Source organism: Castanea sativa, chromosome 7, assembly GCF_040712315.1.
Source record: "Castanea sativa cultivar Marrone di Chiusa Pesio chromosome 7, ASM4071231v1".
NCBI classification, from domain to species: domain Eukaryota; kingdom Viridiplantae; phylum Streptophyta; class Magnoliopsida; order Fagales; family Fagaceae; genus Castanea; species Castanea sativa.
This window is the reverse complement of record NC_134019.1, coordinates 10,800,653-10,819,743: the sequence shown is the minus strand read 5'-3', so window position 1 is coordinate 10,819,743 and position 19,091 is coordinate 10,800,653. Positions and strand designations below refer to the sequence as shown.

Genomic DNA, 19,091 nt, shown 5'->3' with positions numbered 1-19,091 from the left:
CATTAAATTAAGTAAGAAAATTAATCTGTATCTTTGCAGTAGACCATTGATGAAGAATATTTTAATTGTGCCCCAAATAACAAATGTTAGTTCATCCAAGCAGAAAACCAACTGCTATAGAGGCAAAAGGATATGATCCTTTCAACTACACATTAAACCATATTGTATGCTTAAAAAAGACCCTATAAAGTAACAAATGCTTATTCTTTTATAAGCAATCAATCAAATTACAAACACAGGGGAAGACTTAAAAATCCAATACCAACTAATTATAGAGTAAAAAGTTGCTTACAGATACTACATTTAAAACAGTGGAGAAAATCAAACTATGCATTGTTCTGCAGTGATGATGTTAGTGTTTGTTAACTGGGTCTTTGTTAAATTAAATTGTTGATGTTAGGGTTTTGTTAAAGTTGATGATTTAGTGTTTAATTGGATCCATGTTACTGAAAGTTTGATGGCTTTCTTCATGCTAACTTTGATAATGTCAGAAATGATATTGTGTTTATTAATGTAATATTGCTGTAATGTTATATTTTTTATTTTATTTGCTAAGTTCTTGCATTGCCTGCATTTACTGTGTTGGGATATTTTATTTGATTCTATTTCAATTATTGACTTTCTTTTACTTTCTTGTGTAGTATGGTTGCTGCAAATTCTAGACGGATTGACTATACACAACCTGGACCCATTGACACGTCGATGTTGTCATAGCAGTTCAAGCATCGGTCCGAAGCTATTTGGAATGGGCAGGTAAAACACAACTCTAAAGATTTAACTAATGTACATGCATTTAATTCATACAATGTACATTCATTTGCTGTCATATATTAATCCATGGTTCTGTTCTATGCAGGATCCAGGGTCCGTTACCTGCCGTAGCCGTAGTTCAGAGTTCTCCAATCAAGAGCCAATGGTTGACGACCAACTCAGGAACATCATCAAGGCAGTTGGTTTGGAGGGACTCATTTGGGTCCCGGGTAGAGAGATTGACCATGGCCTGATAATGGCCTTAGTGGAGCGATGGCGGCCCGAGACTCACACATTCCACATGCCACATGGTGAGGTCACCATCACATTGCAGGATGTGGAGGTTCTTCTCAGGCTTCCTGTTGATGGTGACGCTATAACAGGGAGCACGCAAAAAACTTGGGTGGATGTGTGCCGGGACTTCCTTGGCTTTCAACCTATAAATGAAAGCAACCATAAGCAACTTACTGGCCAGAGGATTCTCATCAACCGGCTTTTGGAGCAAGTTGTTAATCCATTGCCACCTAATGCTGAAGAGGATCAACTGCATAAGTACGCACGATGCTACATCCTATCGCTACTGGGGGACACAATTTTCATGGACAAATCCAACGATAAGGTGCATCTAATGTGGGTGCAGCAGTTGGAAGACCTTCGCAACCCACAAAGGTACAGTTGGGGAAGTGCTTGCCTTGCATGGTTGTACCGAGAGCTATGCAGGGCAAGCAAGGACACCAGTCAGATTGATGGGTGCTTACTGTTGGTCCAGTATTGGGCATGGGCTAGGTTCCCCTATTTGTGCCCAGCAGTTGAGCATGGCCCGCCAATGGGTGCTTATGGTCCTCCAGTGTGTGGTCCACTGTCCCTGAAGTAAGTCTCTACCTCGTGCACGTCATATTATCAAGTGATAATTACCTAAGCCCACAATCATGTAACTTGATTTTATTTATTTATTTTAAAGGCTTCTAGCAATTTTTTATGTGAACATAACAAAATTTTAAACTGAGGTTCAATATATATGATTACGTTAATATACTCTAATTTTGTGACTGTCATATGGCTTGTACGTGCTTTGTTTTTTATAAGGACTGTTTCTTATTCTAGTGATATTATTAATTAAGTAAATATCTATAATGTACATCTCAGTATTTATATGTGATTACATTAAAGTTTTAACATTGGAATTATCTCAGTAGGAAAGTTCTAGATATTGATCCATTGTTCTTGATTGTAGGTGGTTGTGGGTCCCAAACAAGAAAAATAGGCCCGCCCACATCTTCAGGGACAGGTATCGAGAGCAAGTAGCTTCAATGTTGACAGCCCATGTATGAAAATGCATTGTTTTACATGTTTAGGAACAAGATATAGGTTTGGTGAGCTTTGAATCATAAACATTGTTGTCTAATGTGTTGTGTACTTGTTTTGTGGCTATTGTAGGTGGTGTGGCAGCCATATGAAGCTGAGTTAGAGGACCGTCCGCCGTGGTGCGTTACAGGGAGGGTCGTGTGGACGGAAACGGTGCCGCTTGTATGTTTCCACCTAGTCGAAAAACATACATCGGATCATGTCGTTCGTCAATTTGGGATGATCCAAGAAATTCCCTGCGATGTTGACACTGACACAATGCTTCATGACATTGATTTGAGGGGGAAGGTCGGTGTTGATTGGACGCAAAAACATGCTGTGCATATCGATGAGTGGGGTAATCGCCTTCAACGGCGTTGTGAAGCAGTACTTGGTGATATGCCTCCACAACACGAGTACCACGACTGGTTCAAAAGGGTAACTCGGAGGTTCATCAATAGGCCCGGTGCTGTAGTGACTGTGCTGGTAACTTCTCAATGTCTTCTACATCTTACTGTACTTCCTACCATGAAACCACTGTTTAGAGAACATGATATACGTTACTACATTTTCTGCTTAGCACTTGGTCTTCCTATAATTTGCAATAATGGTTGCTTAGAATCAAATTCAGAACCAACATTGTATTTATTATCGATTGGCATTGTTGATTTCGTATTGCATTACTAATGTGTGGTTTTCCATGTGTAGATTGAAGGATATGTCTGTTTGTTGAGGCGTCACCCAGTGGGCACGGAGGACCATAAGGACATTACTGAGGTGTTGACGGCCGTGCATGCGATTGAACATGTACAACCTCCTATCCCTAAGGCCCCGAATGAGGAGGCAGCTACCCCTACGGGCCCAAGCACGAGCAAGCTACAGCCAGATGTCGCCCTCGTCCACCTGTTGCTACCCCGAGGGTTGTCCCTACCCCTGATCCCTCTCCATCCACCCCACATCCATCCCCTAGCCCCACTATTCCTTCATCCACCCCACATCCATCCCCTAGCCCCACCATCCCTTCATCCACCCCACATCCATCCACTAGCCCCACCATCCCTTCACCCACCCCACATCCATCTCCTCGCCCCACTATCCCTCCACCCACCCCACATCCTTGTCCTGGGTCCGACATTCGTCCACCCACCCCACAGTCATTTCCTCAATTGTCACCTATTCCATCCTTTGACCTGGGTATTGATCCAACCCCACCTGACATGCAGCAAGAGCCACCCTGCCACAGTACGTGTACTAACCCTTCTTCAGCCATCAACCCAACCCATGTTCAGGCTGAGCAGACTGTTGGGTTACCTGCAGTGGCAGAAGGTCGGCCGAAACGCGTATCAAAGGCACCTTCTTGTGGGACAGGGGGGCACAAACATGGACACAATGCTGGGCCCGAGGCATCTGACGAAGGACATGCAAGACCTCCTCCTCATTATACGAGACGACGTAAGATTCAAAAAAGGTAACTCAGTGCTTAATGTGAAACAACACACTTTATTCCCAGTGGTATTCCTCTTTTCACATTTCAATCTACTGTTGTGTACTGCATGATATTATTTTTGTTTTCCACCATGGTTTTAACATACATTATTGGAACTAGATGACTGATCAAGTGTACCTAGGGGGCCAAAATGACATTGATGCGGGTGAAGAAGATGGTAAGCAATATTTATTTAATGGTTAAAAATTGAATCAAAACAATCTTCATTAGTGAAGAGTTCAAACTGTTATTGTTGTTTTTGGAAATGTGCATTATTTTCATCCTTATTAATTTTCTCAATATTAGAACGATCCTTGTCAGTCCTTTTTTATTTCTTGTTATATGAATGATCTAAATTATGTAATGTAGAGTCTCCATTTGAATTCTGTGCCCTGGAGGTAGCTTTGGAATCTATTTGTAGCTTCCTTGCTCGACTGAATTTCTTCAAGCTGGGGTAAGTTTAGTTCCTCCCAATCCCCATCCTCCACCTCCCTGCACTCCCCCCCCCCCCCCCCAAACAAAAAAAAAAAGGAATATAATTTCTAGTTGTTACTCTTTGGGCACCATTGGGTTTTAAAAAGATGGAATTTGTTTAATGCAATTCTTTGTTGTTCTTTTACTGTTAAATGATTTACTCCATAACTTGAAGCAAAGAAACCGTATGGTTTGTGGGTTTTCTTTTTTTGGGTTACTCTCCTTTTTACTTTTGATTAAAAAGTAGTAGAGCTGTAGAAGTATCAGTTGCATGACATATTTCAACTTATTGGTCTTGATTACAGGTGTCTACTGTAGTAGATATTGGCTGTGGATTTGGTGGCTTTGGAGCTCATTTACTCTCACTGAAGGTAATGGCTGTTTGTATTGCTGCTTATAAGGCAACTGGCAGCCAAGTCCAATTTGCCCTTCAGATTCTACAGTCTTCCGGCAATGATTGGAAACTTCATTTTGAGACACCTTCCATTTCCATCATTATCATTTGACATGGTTCATTGTGCTCAGTGTGGAATTGCTTGGGATGAAAAAGGTACTTTAAAGTTAAATTAACCATTGTTTAATTTGACTTATTAATGATGTGCTTCCCACTGGCTCTGGGTGCTGCACTTGTGTATGCTTTGTTGCTGCATTGCTTTTATCTAATCTTGGTTTTCTTGTTCTATTTGTTTGTTTGCCCTTAATGTTTGATAACAAGTTCAATGGATGGATTTCTCTTCATCCATGATCATTTTTATTGTCCTCTGTGCAAGCCTTTTTAAAACTTGACAATATAGCTGGTCTCACATAGCATAGCATTAACTCTCTCTCTCTCTCTCTCTCTCTCTCTCTCTCTCTCTTTTCTCTTTCTATGTTGTTGGGCTGAAGGTATGCTCTAAAGTTTGTTTAGTTTACTTAGTGATCTTTACCTAATTTTTTTGTCCTTTCGGCTTTTTGAGCTTGACTAATGCTGGGTGGAATTTACTTTGAAAAAAAGCTTGGTTCTTGATATGTGGGTGTGTATTGTTTGTGAGGCTTCTGTTACTCTTGTTTGGTTGGTCTGATAAGGTGGGAAAAAGAAATGAAATTTTATTTTTCCTGAAATACTTTTTTTAAAATCCTTTTGTGTGTTTTTCTTTTTCCTATTAAATTAAGAACTCAACCTCAACCATGCCAAGTGGTTGAATTATGTTTAGTCTAGACTGTTTGGTAGAGTTTGCCTACAAGTTCTCAGCAACAAAACTGATATCTAAGGGGGTGTTAATTTTTTTTTTCTTTAATGATTGTTTTTATAATCAAACTGCTTAAATTTCTGAAACAGTTTTTAATTTAATTGTGGGAGTTTTGCTTTTTATCTTTGTAGTTTTGCTGATTGGTTTTGGAGAGTCTTTTATAAAAATCAAGTACCTTGACTTGTGTTGGGGTGTGCTTGAGTTTGTTTGAAAAATTTATTCAATTGAGACTGAAAAATTGACCACTCATGTTTTTGTAATTACTTACTGTTTCGTTTTGAATAATTGTATCAACCTATGTATAGTAATACTTTTCAAAGTATAATTATATTGGTTTCTTAAGGTAAAATTTTGTTTCACAATCTAAAAGGAATTAAAATCGATAGGGAAAATTGAATCCTTGGTTTCTTCTATCTGTTTTTCAGTTGCAAATGGAAGAAAACAAGAAAGCTAAGTCACTAAAGCTTACTGTTTCATTCCGCAGGATAATTTATTGAATTTTAATATGTTATTTTCATTGGATTTTCAGGGGTACAGCCAGAGCTAAACAAAGAGATGGCTGAGAAAGTAAAAGTACTCCGGAATTGCGTTTATGTAGATAATCCCTTCCACGAATGCAGTCAATCTTGCCTCAAAAAGATTGCTGAAGGCCAGACACGCAAGGAGAAAAAGAAATCAAGTAATTTTTGATACTAAATATGCTTTGAGCTATGCAAATTTAGCAACTGTAATTTTGCACCTGCAGCTTTAGCAAGCTTTCCTGATGCTACACTTTGGGTTTTAATTGCCCTTGAGAGTTTATTAAATTTGAATTTGGCAGAGTAATCTTGTTTGTGAAATACTTAACAAATTGAATTATATACAGTTCTCATTTCTTATCTATTGAGCAACTGCAATCATTTTATAATGTTAAATTCATGAATTGTGTTGTGATATGAGGTTAATATTAATATAAGTAAACTTAGTAAGGGAGTGTTCTAATTTTATAAGGGTTTCCTTGATAACTTTTTGAACATAGGTGGAAATTTTGGATTTGTTTTTCTATTTTTTTTTTAAGATGATGGCAATGGAGTAATAAGAACACACCCAGCTTGCCCTAAGGCATCCAATCCTTACCATGAATGTGGTGAATTATGCCCCGAAAGAGTTGCCAGAGCTGAGGTGCGGAGGGATAAGAATGAATCAGGTTGTTCCCCTTTTCCTGTATGGTATGTTCTGATGAAACTCTTCAGTAAATTAATAAAAACGAATCAGGTTTTCACCTATTTTTTGTATGGTATTTTCTAATGATACTCTTCAGTAAATTTTTCTTTGCCATCTTTTTCTTTTTAGAAAGGGTCTGCGCAAGTCTATAGGAGTAGGAAAGAAAAGTGGTCTGTTCTTACAAAAGAATGTTCATATAAATAGGAGAACTAAATAAGGAGGGAGGAGCATTGAGGAGGTGAAAGTCTCTTTTAGCATGAAGATCCATCACTTGTTGGAACCAAGGAGAACTATGGAAGAAATCTGATGTATTGATGAGCCTGATAAGCAATCTGATTGTAGACCAAGTCCAACGGCCAGTTCTTGTAGGCTTAGGAACATTTATAAGTTCTTTCTTTTAGTATGAAATTTACAAACCTTTTGAAGAGATAAAAGAGCCAATAGTTCTAGCATTTTCTTTGGTTATTAGAACATAGAAAGAGGGAGAATACATATGGTTGCAGGATTGCAGCTTGGCTGCTTTTGCTTTTATTTTATTTTTTATTTTGCTAAGTAACGAAAATTTCATTAATCAAAAAAGGGAACACCCAGGTTATTTGAGTAGCAAATTAACCCTTAGATTCCAACTACTTCCAATTTATTTTAAATGTAAATGCTTGTGGCTAGGCTGCATCTGGTGCTGTGCAATGTCAGATGATGGACATGACCTATCCAGGTGTTGTTCCAATGCACAAGGTGACAAACTGCCTCTCCTGTTTGCTCTTTTTATTTTTTGCACCTCCTATTTCAATTAATAATTTTATCCATAAAATGAGCTTCACTTGTTGTCATTTGATATTTCAGGTGAATTTTGATGCAAACTCAGAATATGATATGATCGTTGAGTATAAGGTTCTGCAGGAAGTATTTAACAAGTTCTATTTTGATAAGGTAATTTCATCTCACTGGTCAAAGTTTTGTGTGTAGAGCTTTGGGCATGAATTTCTTGTGTTTCCATTCTCTCTTTTACCAATCTCTTTTTTGTTTAGTGTTCAGTTTTGTATTACCATGTTCCTTTTAGCTGTTGTCTCCAGGGTGGAATGAACTATTAGGGTTTGCATGGTTGGTGGCAGACCTTTCTAACTGTGAGAAAGTTGAAATTGAATTACTGTCTGAATTATGAGATCAATTCTATTCAGGCTTAACTAAATCTAGGCCAGTCAAGGGATACTAGGGAAAAAAATAAATATTCTGCCCACTGATCTTAGTTGTACTGGGTACATAAGAAAGGAACTTAAGATAAATTTTGGTAAGCAAAACTGAAAACTAGTATCAAATGGAATTTCACAATACAATCTTTCACAGTGGTGGTAATGTCTTGGTATGGGACTTATCATTCTTCCAATTGGAGGACCAGTGGAATGATCCAACCACTTTAGAAACTATATCTATAAAGTCATTTTGCATATATGGTGTGAATGTCTTGGATTGCAGCTCTTACTAGTGGGAAACTTTTGTGCAGAATTTCCTTCCCCAACCACCTGGGTGGTCTGTTGAAGCTCTGGACCAAGACCTTGAACAAATCTGCTGGAAGGAACACTTAGGAAGCAAACATCAAGAACTGTTTTGCCTAAACAAGAAAGAGCCTCTTTTGTCATCGTAAAACTGCCTTTTCTTCGAATCTAGTCTCCCTGTGATTGAGCAATATACCACTAGGGGGAAAGTTCGAACGGTAAATTTTGAATTCATGTTCTAAGTTATGTATATATAACTTTTGGTTAAAATCTTCTTGATGTTCTACGAAATGTAAAGTTCTATTTTTCTATTTCACTCCCTGAACACAAATATGTAGCCATTTCTGTTGCACATTTTTTCTATAAAAAATGATCTGTGGTATTTGCAGGCTGATTGAGTGCTGCGTATATACCTTTGCATAAATTTTATGCCTAATGAGGTAAATCTTTGATCATGAACTTTTAAGGTTTTCTATATATTTGTTTATGATTTTAGTATGTTATTCTTCAGTTTTGGATCTAATTTGCGAGTTTTGCCGGTTTATCACAGGATTTCAAAAATGGCAAAGTTCATATTGCCTTTATCCCAAAGCATGAGCAGGAATTAGCAGTAGTAAGAAGCTGATTGATTTTGAATATTCACACATACGTATAAATATACATCCATTCATACATTTATATAACTGTGAAGGATATTTTTTTTTTTTTTTTTTTGTAAAATTATCACTTTTATCTAGACCGTTTGGTATCTTACTATCTTGTAGACTTTTTGGCACAGGCCACATTTATTACTTTATGTTTAAAAAAATTTCATTAAGTTGACTCCTATTTGGTTCATTTGTTTCAAATGTTTTGCAAGCCTATGCTATTAAAACGAATTTCAGCACAACCCTTGATTTATGTATTTTGTACAAATTCGAACTCCAAATCCAGGTTTAAAAATAAAATTTAATTAGGAATTCTGAAAAATGCATTTTCCCACGACTTTCAATTTTTAATTAGCGGCAGCCTATTTTTTTTTATTGACCTATTAAAATATGTAATACTCTTTTCTCTTCAAAAAAAGTAGTTATCTTGATTATATATTGAACAACTTATATAGGCTTCCATGTTTTTGTATTTCCTTGGGTACTTTAAGTTACAAAGACACAAACTATAGTGGTTAATATGAATACGTTAATATATATTATAAATCAACAACATTTTTTCCTCTAGTATATAAAACCTTGGATCTGTTAATTTAATTTTAAGTAGCTTCAGTTTCTTGGTTCCTGTGAAGTAGTGATTGACGATTGTAATGGAAAAAGTAGTACATAGTTTATGCAACGGGGGTTGTACCTCCATATTTTAATTATTGTGATTGAATTCTTCATACCAAGATTAATGGTATTAATAGCAATAAACCTCCTTATTCTAATGTCAACTATGATTTTTTTTCTTCACCTTTTTTTTTATCAGGCATTGGGCTATTTAGGCAATGGCCTCTTCAAATAAAAAAATAAATTATATATATTTGTCTTATAATACGGTAAAAAAATAATTAAATAAAAAAGAAGTCAGGCTTTCCACCAAGTAAAAAAAAAACTTCTATTGACCAGTATAATGTTTCGTCTTACAATGTTCAAATTTTAATTAACGCATTTTAATGATTAACAATTATTTATTGCTATCAAAATATTCTCTTTTTAATGTTGTGCATTCTGTTAATTTTTAAGAATAAAAATATTATATTCTATTTATGCGTTTTACTATATTTGCAATAGTGTTTGAGTGAAAACTGTCATTCTCATTATAATTTTGTTTGCGTACTCTATCTATCTTAAGTTTCATCCTAATTAATAATTTTCTGGACATTCATTAGTTATAACTATGGACATTCATTACTTGTGAGAAGAGTTTTCAACGTTTCCATAGTCACAATATTGAAAAATGCATGCGGGGTAGAAAGTTAGAAATATGTAAACTGTGATTTTGGAGGGAGTTACAGTACCAAGAAACATTGTTAAAAAAGAAGAAGAAAAAGATCCTCACATGACCATTGGAAATGATATATGCATTGAACTGTAAATTAAACAAGACTTTAAGTCACTAAAAAAAAAAACAGGTCTTAAAGTGATTGCCTTTCTGCCCACTGTTACCTAACTAATATGCCAATGGAACATGATTAATTGCCTTGTTTACTGCTCCATCAATTTTAAAAATGTACGCACTCTTAATTTTTGTAGGACAATAGCAAATATGGATTTGAAGCTGGATTTGTCCCTCCATCCCTAATAAACTTTGAAAATAGCCTGCCAAGAGACCTTATCATTGTGAAGATGCCTCAAGACAGTTAACCATGAAATCAACTCCATATGTTGGAAGTGGTGCAAGTCTCCAGCAACCATATGTCAATAAACTCACATCATAACCCACACCGCCAGATAAAATCAATCATTGGATAGAAATGTTGCTGATTTCGTCATCTTTTGGAGGTTCATATGGCGGCAGGTTTTCAAGTTCTGCTTCAGCACCAACAAGATTCTCTTTAGCTTTAATGATTCTTTCTTGACGAGATTCTTCTTGCTTCCTCAGGTCTTCCATTTCTTTATATTTTTCCCTCGTACTTGCACCCCCTATAGAAAATGTAAATGAATGTAAACCTGAGCATTTAGGAGACGAGTGATACTGTCATTGAAAGAAGCTAGAGACTATCTTTCTTTTGAAGTTCACAGCCAAGTGCCTGACATAGTGTCCCAAGTGAAAACCTTGCTAGAAAGTGATGCTTGTTTTGAGGAATCCAAATGACGAAGGAGTCAGTAGAAGATTGAGAGGAACTTCTTCGTAATGTCTCTTTTCACATTGACATGAATGCCTATTGATACCGCTACTAATATGTCTTTATGAAAGAGACCTACATGTAATGGTGTTCTTATCTGTCTTCTAATGGGGAACTCATATCATACACAGATGACTTTAGGTGCTACATTGGAATTCAATCAAAGTTGCCCAGGTTTGGTTTCGTATTTCCAAGAAACATCTTACACATTTTTTTTAAGCTAAATTTGTATGAAATAGAATTGATTAATTCTCTCTACCCTCGTCTCCCTTTTTTGTCTCTTAGTTGTGGACGCTCCAAATGTAATGGTGCAATTGGCTACATTGGCTCCATTGGAAAGGACAAGTTTGGAGAGGAGATGACAAAAAATTTGTCTAAACCATATGGTTTGTGAGTTTCTCTTTGTCTTAGACTTACAACTGAATTTTGGTTATGTCTTCACCTTCTTCCTCATGTTAAGATGATTATCAAAATTGTAATCAGGTACATTATTACAAGGATGAATCTACATCAGTAGGGTCATGTGCTGTTTGTGTGGTTGGTGGTGAGAGGTCAGTTCTATGTCATGTCTGCACGTAATTGAGTTTTCAAGCTCAGTTCTATAGGGATTGCTTTGATTGCTCAGTTTCATGATCATTTACATGTTGAATTGGATGAGTTTGGTACGTTGTGTTTCTTGGAGAGCTTATTTTGGTGCTTACACTTGCATAAATGAAGAAAATATTTTGTAATTATAAATAGATAATGCATATGCCAGGCAATAGCCTACACCATTGGCCCATGTCCTACTCTAAAACTTTCCAACTCATGGCTCCCATTATTACAAATCTAAAAACTTGAAAAATTGTATCTCCTTTATTATAATGGAACTTGTGTTGTCTATAGTAGCTTATGATTATCAGGTAGAAATAATTTTCTGGAATTATGAGAAATATATTTGTCTATTGCGACTCTGGTGTTACACGATTGACATTTACACTGTTCATTTCTAATCTACAGGAAATTGGAGTTTTAGTCACAATATTTTTTGCATGTTTTATTCAGGCTTGCGTTGGCCTGATTTTACCTTCACTTGCTACATTGCGGACAATGTATGCTAAAGTAAGTGTTCTATCTTATAACTTTTAAAGAGTCAGCTATAAATTTTGTGAAGAAAGATACTTGGTGATATGCCTCGTAGCTATACGTTTCTTGTCACACGATTGTATTTATTCTCAGGTTTGGAGGTTCATTTACATTTTCTATAGGGGTGCAAGTACGAGGGAAAAATATAAAGAAATGGAAGACTTGAGGAGCAAGAAGAATCTCGCCAAGAAAGAATCATTACGGTCAAGAGAATCTCGCTGCTGCTGAAGCAGAACTTGAAAACCGGCCGGCATATGAACCTCCAAAAGATGACAAAATCAGCAACATTTCTACCCAATGTTTGACTTTATCTGGCAGTGTGGGTTATGATGTGAGTTTATGGACATATGGTCGCTGGAGACTTGCACCACTTCCAACATATGGAATTGATTTCGTGGTTAACTGTCTTGAGGCATCTTCAAAGAGTTATGGTCTCTTTGTTTTTTTGCTATCATAAAATGTATTGGTGTACCTATAAAATAAACTGTGATGTTGTTGTTGTATTGGTGCAAGAGTCTCCAATGGACCACATTGTATGTATGGTATTCTATTTACAACTGTAAAGTCTGTTACCTAACTAATGGTCATTAAAGAAGACTTTGGCTAAAGGAACAAGCAGCAAAAGTGTGACAAAGAAATGATGGATACAATTTTCAGATACCTATGCTATTTATGTTGTAACTTCTTGAGTTACATCAGCCTTCAATCCAATTCAAGTACTTAACTTAGACCAACTTCCAATTAATATATGCATGATTTTATTTATACAAAAATCTAGATTCTTCTGTTGATAATAAGCCATGTATAAGGCCAGTAGCGTGCCTATGATATAAGGCGGTTTGTAAGAGGGAAAAATTTTAAAATTGAAACTAAACTATTTAATTCCAGAAGTTGGAATTAAACATTAAAGTTTTAGATTAGCTTTAGTTTTGTTATTTTATAGTGTTCAGGAATTAGTTATCAAATTTGGAAAAAAATAATAATATCTAATTTTCGCACATTGGGAAAAAAAAGCCAGTGGAAATCGAGCCTTTGAAACTCTATTTCCAAAGGAAATCAAGTTTAAAAGGCTCGATTTTTGCTTCAGTGGGTTTCTCAAAAATCTGGTGGAAATCGAGCCTTTGAAACTTTATTTCCACAGAAAATCGAGTTTCAAAGGCTCGATTTCCTTTTCACTCGCTTCATACCAAGATTGGTGTTTATTTACGCATATGCCACCCAATGTAAATCGAGTTTCAAATACTCGATTTCCACTGGCAAGCCTTTTTTTTTTTTTTTTGGCAGTTACTCCTTTTAAAATTGAAACTAAACTATTTAATTCCAGAAGTTGGAATTAAACATTAAAGTTTTAGATTAGCTTTAGTTTTGTTATTTTATAGTGTTCAGGAATTAGTTATCAAATTTGGAAAAAAATAATAATATCTAATTTTCGCACATTGGGAAAAAAAAGCCAGTGGAAATCGAGCCTTTGAAACTCTATTTCCAAAGGAAATCAAGTTTAAAAGGCTCGATTTTTGCTTCAGTGGGTTTCTCAAAAATCTGGTGGAAATCGAGCCTTTGAAACTTTATTTCCACAGAAAATCGAGTTTCAAAGGCTCGATTTCCTTTTCACTCGCTTCATACCAAGATTGGTGTTTATTTACGCATATGCCACCCAATGTAAATCGAGTTTCAAATACTCGATTTCCACTGGCAAGCCTTTTTTTTTTTTTTTTTGGCAGTTACTCCTGCAGCAGTAAACCAGAATTAGTTTTCCCTTCCCCTGCAGCAGTAAACTAGATCCAGAATACATCACATGGGCAACGGTAAACAACTAGATACAAGCATATGATACCAATCAAAGGGAGAGTACATCAGAACCAAACAACCGGATCAAAACAGTTACTATTCATGGGCATATTATAGTTGCCAAAGTAGTTGCTACTAATGCGAAAGTAATATCATTGCTAGCATTATAGGCAACAGCTGCACAACGCAACTAATGTAACGAGTACAATGGGTAGCAAATAGTTCAATTACAACAACATTCAGCAATAAACTTGTCAACAGAAGATAACAACTAACTGAAATTAACATAGTCTACATTCGGCAACAACATTCAGCAATAAACAAAATAACACTTGTAGATAACCATAACATTCAGCAACAACATTCAACACTTGTCCATACAGAAGATAACCACAAGTCCCACGTACATTGCCAAAGCTTCAATCGAGTCTCCGCTCGCCTGATTAGATGAAAATACAGCCATTAGTTTCCAAATGTAAAGAACAAAAACCAAATGAAATAGTATGCATATTATATAAAAACAGTGAGGGCACTTGCCTAGTTTGTAGCACTACCACTTGTTGAAGCCCCACGGGAATTAGGACAGCTTCTGTGGTTATGCCCTTCTTGATGACACACTCCACATCGCTGCCTCAGTTGAATCTCCCTCAAGTCCGAATCTTCCCTCCGGCTTCCCCGTTCTCGTTGTACCCTGTCCATTTCATTCCTTATTCTTGAGGCCACAGGACGACCTTTGGCCCGCAACAGCTGTGGGTCAGGCACCCACCGTGGTCGGCGAACGTCCCTCCACAATGACTCTGACTTTGGCACCACAAAATGATGTGAATATGTGTGAATGGCGTTGTTCAAATTGTAACATGGGTCAATATAGCTGGTCGCATCGAGGTGCAGACCTTGAAGAACTTTAATTGCATGTGAACAAGGGATCTTCAATTTTTGCCACTTTCCGCAACCACATATTCTATCAAATACGTGCACTTCATGACTATGGTTTCCCCCTCCACCTCTATGGTCGTTGTACGGGGTAAGCACTTGATATACACCAGTTTCATGATTAAAATTCCTCACAGTGTGACCTGCGGTTTTCTGCGTATTTTTGTTATAGATCTCCATTGCATAATCACTCCACACCTTACCTCGAGAGAGATCTTCTGTAATTTTTTTATGTCGATCGTGGAAATATGCAACAAGTTTGGACCAAGTGAACTCAACCATTGCCGCAATAGGCAAACCGCGGGCACCTTTAAGTACCCCATTAAAGCACTCAGAGATATTGGTTGTCATTGCCCCGTAACGTCTTCCACCATCATGTGATTGGGTCCATTTGTCCAGATCCACACTAATTAAATATGTGTATGGCATACAGCGTGCAACATGGCGATCAGTAGGGTCTACACCCCTCAGTAAATTAATCACGGCCTCCTTAATGATTTGCATTATGGATTCAAATTTAGCTTCATGGGTCGCATATCCAGCTTTCAAGGCCAATGCCTTTAGAATCGGGTCATCAAAGCGTCTGTTGAAGTTGCTAGCAACATGTCGAAGGCAATAAAGGTAAGACTCCTCCCAATTCCCAAATATCTTAGCAATTGCCTTTTGTTTTGCGTCTCATACTTTATAGTAAGAAAGCTCATGTTTATACTTAGTATGTATGATGTCCCAGAGATTTTGTATACGAGCAGTGTGATTTTGTCGCAATTTTTTCACAATTTCTGATGCAACAAAATTAGAATCCATCATTTTACCGTCTCTTCGCAGGCCAAAGGGTATACAAGTGTGTGGACCCACATAAGACGTGGCCATCCATAGACCATTAAGTTTTACCTTCATGAATGCCCCAACGTACCACTTGCAGTTATTGTCAATGTATGCAGCGCACAATTTACTTTTGGTCGACCTCCGGATTATAAAATTTCTATTATCATTTGCTGCGTATATTATCAATGCACGCTTCACCGCCTCTTTATTTGCAAAAGTCAACCCTTTATGAAAATGCATCCCATCTTCCCAAGTAGAAACAAATGGTATCTGAAGACGTGAAGGATCAACCATATTTTCCCAAGTATTTGCGTAAAATGAGTCGACAGGAGGTCTGTAGGCAATGGTCGTATTTGTATCATGCTGGATGCTAATATCATCATCTGCATCACCTTCATCATGGTACTCCATATTTTCCTCTTCAAAATTGGGAACGACTTCATGGTCATCTATATCGTTCTCAAAGTCGCCTCGCTCAATCCTCTCTTTGTATTCATCCACGTCATCAATATTTTCACCATCATTCGCGGCATGATCTTCATCTTCGTCTTCGTCTTCCTCCTCTAAATGTGTCTCTTCAGGATGGAGGGGTTCACCAGTATTGGCAACATGATCTTGAGATAGGAGCGTATAACCTCCCATTGTATACCCTCCCATTGTAGTACATCCATCATCTAGGGCTGTAAATTGTAAAGTCGTAGTTGTTTGTTGCACCACCTCAGTATCAGCTTCTACAAGCGGCTCCGAACTTACGTACAACTCAGCAGCATTTACTTGGGGCATTTTTTGGATCCGATTAAACATAATCTTTATATGTTTGTCTTCTTTGATCGCCATATACCCGTAATTTATCCGTTCATGAAGGACTTCTTATGGGTAACGATAAATAATCTTGATGTCATACCAAGCAGGGTTCAAATTCAATGAGTGCATTATTTTCCTCTTCAAATCATCCAACGTCTTCAACTTACGACGTATCATCATGTAGTAGCATTCAATACCCGGCCCTCTAAATGGGAATCCGTCAATCTCTCCAGGATTGTCAAGGGGTCCACCATAGTATACATTTATATCAATATTCTTCAAAGATTGTGAACCTATTAGAGAGTAAAGTATAATATGTTAGTGACATATTTTATCTCTTTTATTTAACATCAATTACAAAACCTTGAATATCTACTCAAACTACAAAAATTACAACTTCTCACCCCACAATTGCATATACTCACCCCACATCACATACAAACACACTCAATCATTATCATTTCGTACTTAAAAAAATAAAAAAACTAAAGACAAAACTCACCCCCATTACAAAATTTCAACTCAGTTCTAACAAAAATATAGATAAAAATATCAAACCAAACAACAAAAGTCATGAGGATGTGCAAATGAATGAGTGCAATTATGTAACGTCATCATTCCAGTGCAAGAAAATTCATGGCATACCCTATTACACTACTATTAATGAAATAACATAGAGAAGGGTTCATCAGACAAAAAAAAAAAACACTAATGTAAATATGATCATGAGCAATCAAAATTAGACATATCATCTAATTTCAAAATCAAGGCATTAATATACAGTTAAATATACCAGATGTGATATACAAACTCAAATTTAATACAAATTATGGAGAAAATGAAGCAGATAAATTCACCGAAAGCTAGCAAAAAGACTTCCTAGATCATGAATAATATATATATATATATATATATATATAAATATAAATATATGTATAAATATATATATATATATATAAAGTGATATGTATATAAATATATATATATGTATATATATAGATATATATATATATATATATAAATATATATATGTAAAAATATTTATATATATAGTGGTTAATACAAACAAATAACAACACTTTCTAAAGCACTTATATACACTAAACAACCAACTAGAGAGTGAGGAGACCCTTACCTGACATGAGGATGTGTAAATATGCTACTAGGATTGTATGAGAGTGAAGAGAGGAGCAATGTCTTTGTGAGAGTTGAGAGAGGAGCAATGTTTGCTGAATGTGTATGAGATGGTTTTGCTTTGCTGGACATTCATTGAATATGGGATGGTTTTGCTTTTCTGAAGAAATATGAAGAGGTTAGATTCCTGTACAGTTCTTTTTTTGAAGATTCCTGAGAGAAGACATGCCTTCTTTTTCTGAAGACATGGAGACCATGCCTTCTTTTTCTGAAGATTCACAAGAGATAGCAAGACCAGTCTGCTCTGAAGATTCCCCAGAGACCCAAAGACAGCTACAGCTACAGATGGGGACATGGAAGTGACAGATGGGACCTCTGACTGGGGTAAGACTCTTTCTAAAAATCAAGTTTCTGAGACTCGGATTTCCTTTTAGGAAACCGAGTCTCTAAGATTCGAGATCTAAGTGGCGTCTACGTGGACTCTCCGATAGGAATCGAGTCTCTAATACTGGGTTTAAAACTCGAGTCTTAGAGACTTGATTTCCAGGTGGACGTCATGTGGATAAAACACCACATCATACTGGGAAAACCGAGCCTCAAATATTCGATTTATGGTCCCAAACTCGAGCCTCTGAGGCTCGAGATGCTAGTAAATTATATAGTTTGGAAACCGGGCCTACTAACTATATAGTTGGAAACTAAGGGTTAATTTGCTATTTTCGCCATTTCTTTGAAACGGTGTTGTTTGGAGAGCTGATTTGGCCAAAAAAAAAAATTACACATCAGCATGCTAGTGTATCAGTTAACAGTCACATATGCAAGTCACTAACATTTAACTTTCTGTTAACAGAACGAAATTTCATGGTGTGAAATCTAATTTTTCAAATTTCAAGATGTAAAATTTAAGCAACTCTAAACTTTAAGAGTGCATTTTGCTATTTATCCTAACTAATTTTTTTTTTTTAAAGAAAAAAACATACACGGGTTTTGCACTCTTTTCTCATCTTTAAGAAGGTTGCAAAAGATTGAGCTAATAGAAATTCGACATAATTAAAACACCAAATTAGTTCACACACAAAAAAAAAAATGTCATGAATATGCCAAATAATTATTGACAATTAAATTTCCTGAAAATTTGTAAAAGTGCTATTAATAAATCTAGTTAGATACAAAAACTGTATTAGTAATTTTTTGTCTCAAAAATCAAGAAGAATGGTTTTTAAACAAATATATATATATGTAAGTACATAATTTGTACCCGATCCAATCACTAGACGGACTCAGGCCCAAAGAGACTTATACAATAAAATTTGTAGAGTATGAGCTTAAAACCTAGACTATGAATGTTGGATAAAGAGAAGAATCAGGCTAGATTGCCGTTATCCGCGTGTTCAATAGATGGAAATAGCAAAGAAACTCTCCGAGGACGTAATCCGAGGACCAATTGTACTACCTTTCTCTCCTTAAGAACAATCTTACAACTACCGTTCTTGTATCCCCCTCTTCCCATACCTCTCTTGTTCTTTTATATCCATCTTATTCTTCCTTTCTTCTTCCACATGTAACACAGATCTTCTAATTAGATACTTGTCTCATCCAGCACCTTCTTGAAATCTCCAAACACTAGCTGGAAGGCTGAACATTACTGTTCAGAGATCATTTCTCCATTAATGCGGCCAAGGAGG

General features: G+C 36.5%; 1 protein-coding gene across 2 annotated transcripts; it reads left to right on the top strand.

Moving 5' to 3' along the window:
* The first annotated feature begins 4,867 nt into the window (after positions 1 to 4,867).
* LOC142605393 (microtubule integrity protein mal3-like) lies at positions 4,868 to 8,664 on the top strand. Of its 2 annotated transcripts, XM_075776856.1 has the most exons (8): positions 4,953 to 5,119; positions 5,813 to 5,962; positions 6,341 to 6,469; positions 7,153 to 7,221; positions 7,330 to 7,416; positions 7,988 to 8,197; positions 8,369 to 8,419; positions 8,530 to 8,664. In XM_075776856.1, exons 3-6 carry the CDS (start codon positions 6,401 to 6,403, stop codon positions 8,126 to 8,128), a joined length of 366 nt encoding a protein of 121 aa, XP_075632971.1. In that variant the 5' UTR covers positions 4,953 to 5,119; positions 5,813 to 5,962; positions 6,341 to 6,400; the 3' UTR covers positions 8,129 to 8,197; positions 8,369 to 8,419; positions 8,530 to 8,664. The 2 variants fall into 2 exon arrangements, 1 of the variants encoding a protein (XP_075632971.1); XR_012839030.1 differs by lacking the exons at positions 4,953 to 5,119; positions 7,153 to 7,221; positions 7,330 to 7,416; ... (1 more) ...; positions 8,369 to 8,419; positions 8,530 to 8,664 and adding exons at positions 4,868 to 4,939; positions 6,616 to 7,027.
* The last annotated feature ends 10,427 nt before the right edge of the window (positions 8,665 to 19,091 follow it).

What these genes read in the sequence shown, in the direction of transcription:
- LOC142605393 (XM_075776856.1), top strand. Translation starts at nt 6,401, where the DNA reads ATGAATGTGGTGAATTATGCCCCGAAAGAGTTGCCAGAGCTGAGGTGC. An exon ending in GAGGGATAAGAATGAATCAG is followed by an intron (nt 6,470 to 7,152) that starts GTTGTTCCCCTT and finishes GCTTGTGGCTAG; the next exon opens with GCTGCATCTGGTGCTGTGCA. An exon ending in ACAAGTTCTATTTTGATAAG is followed by an intron (nt 7,417 to 7,987) that starts GTAATTTCATCT and finishes ACTTTTGTGCAG; the next exon opens with AATTTCCTTCCCCAACCACC.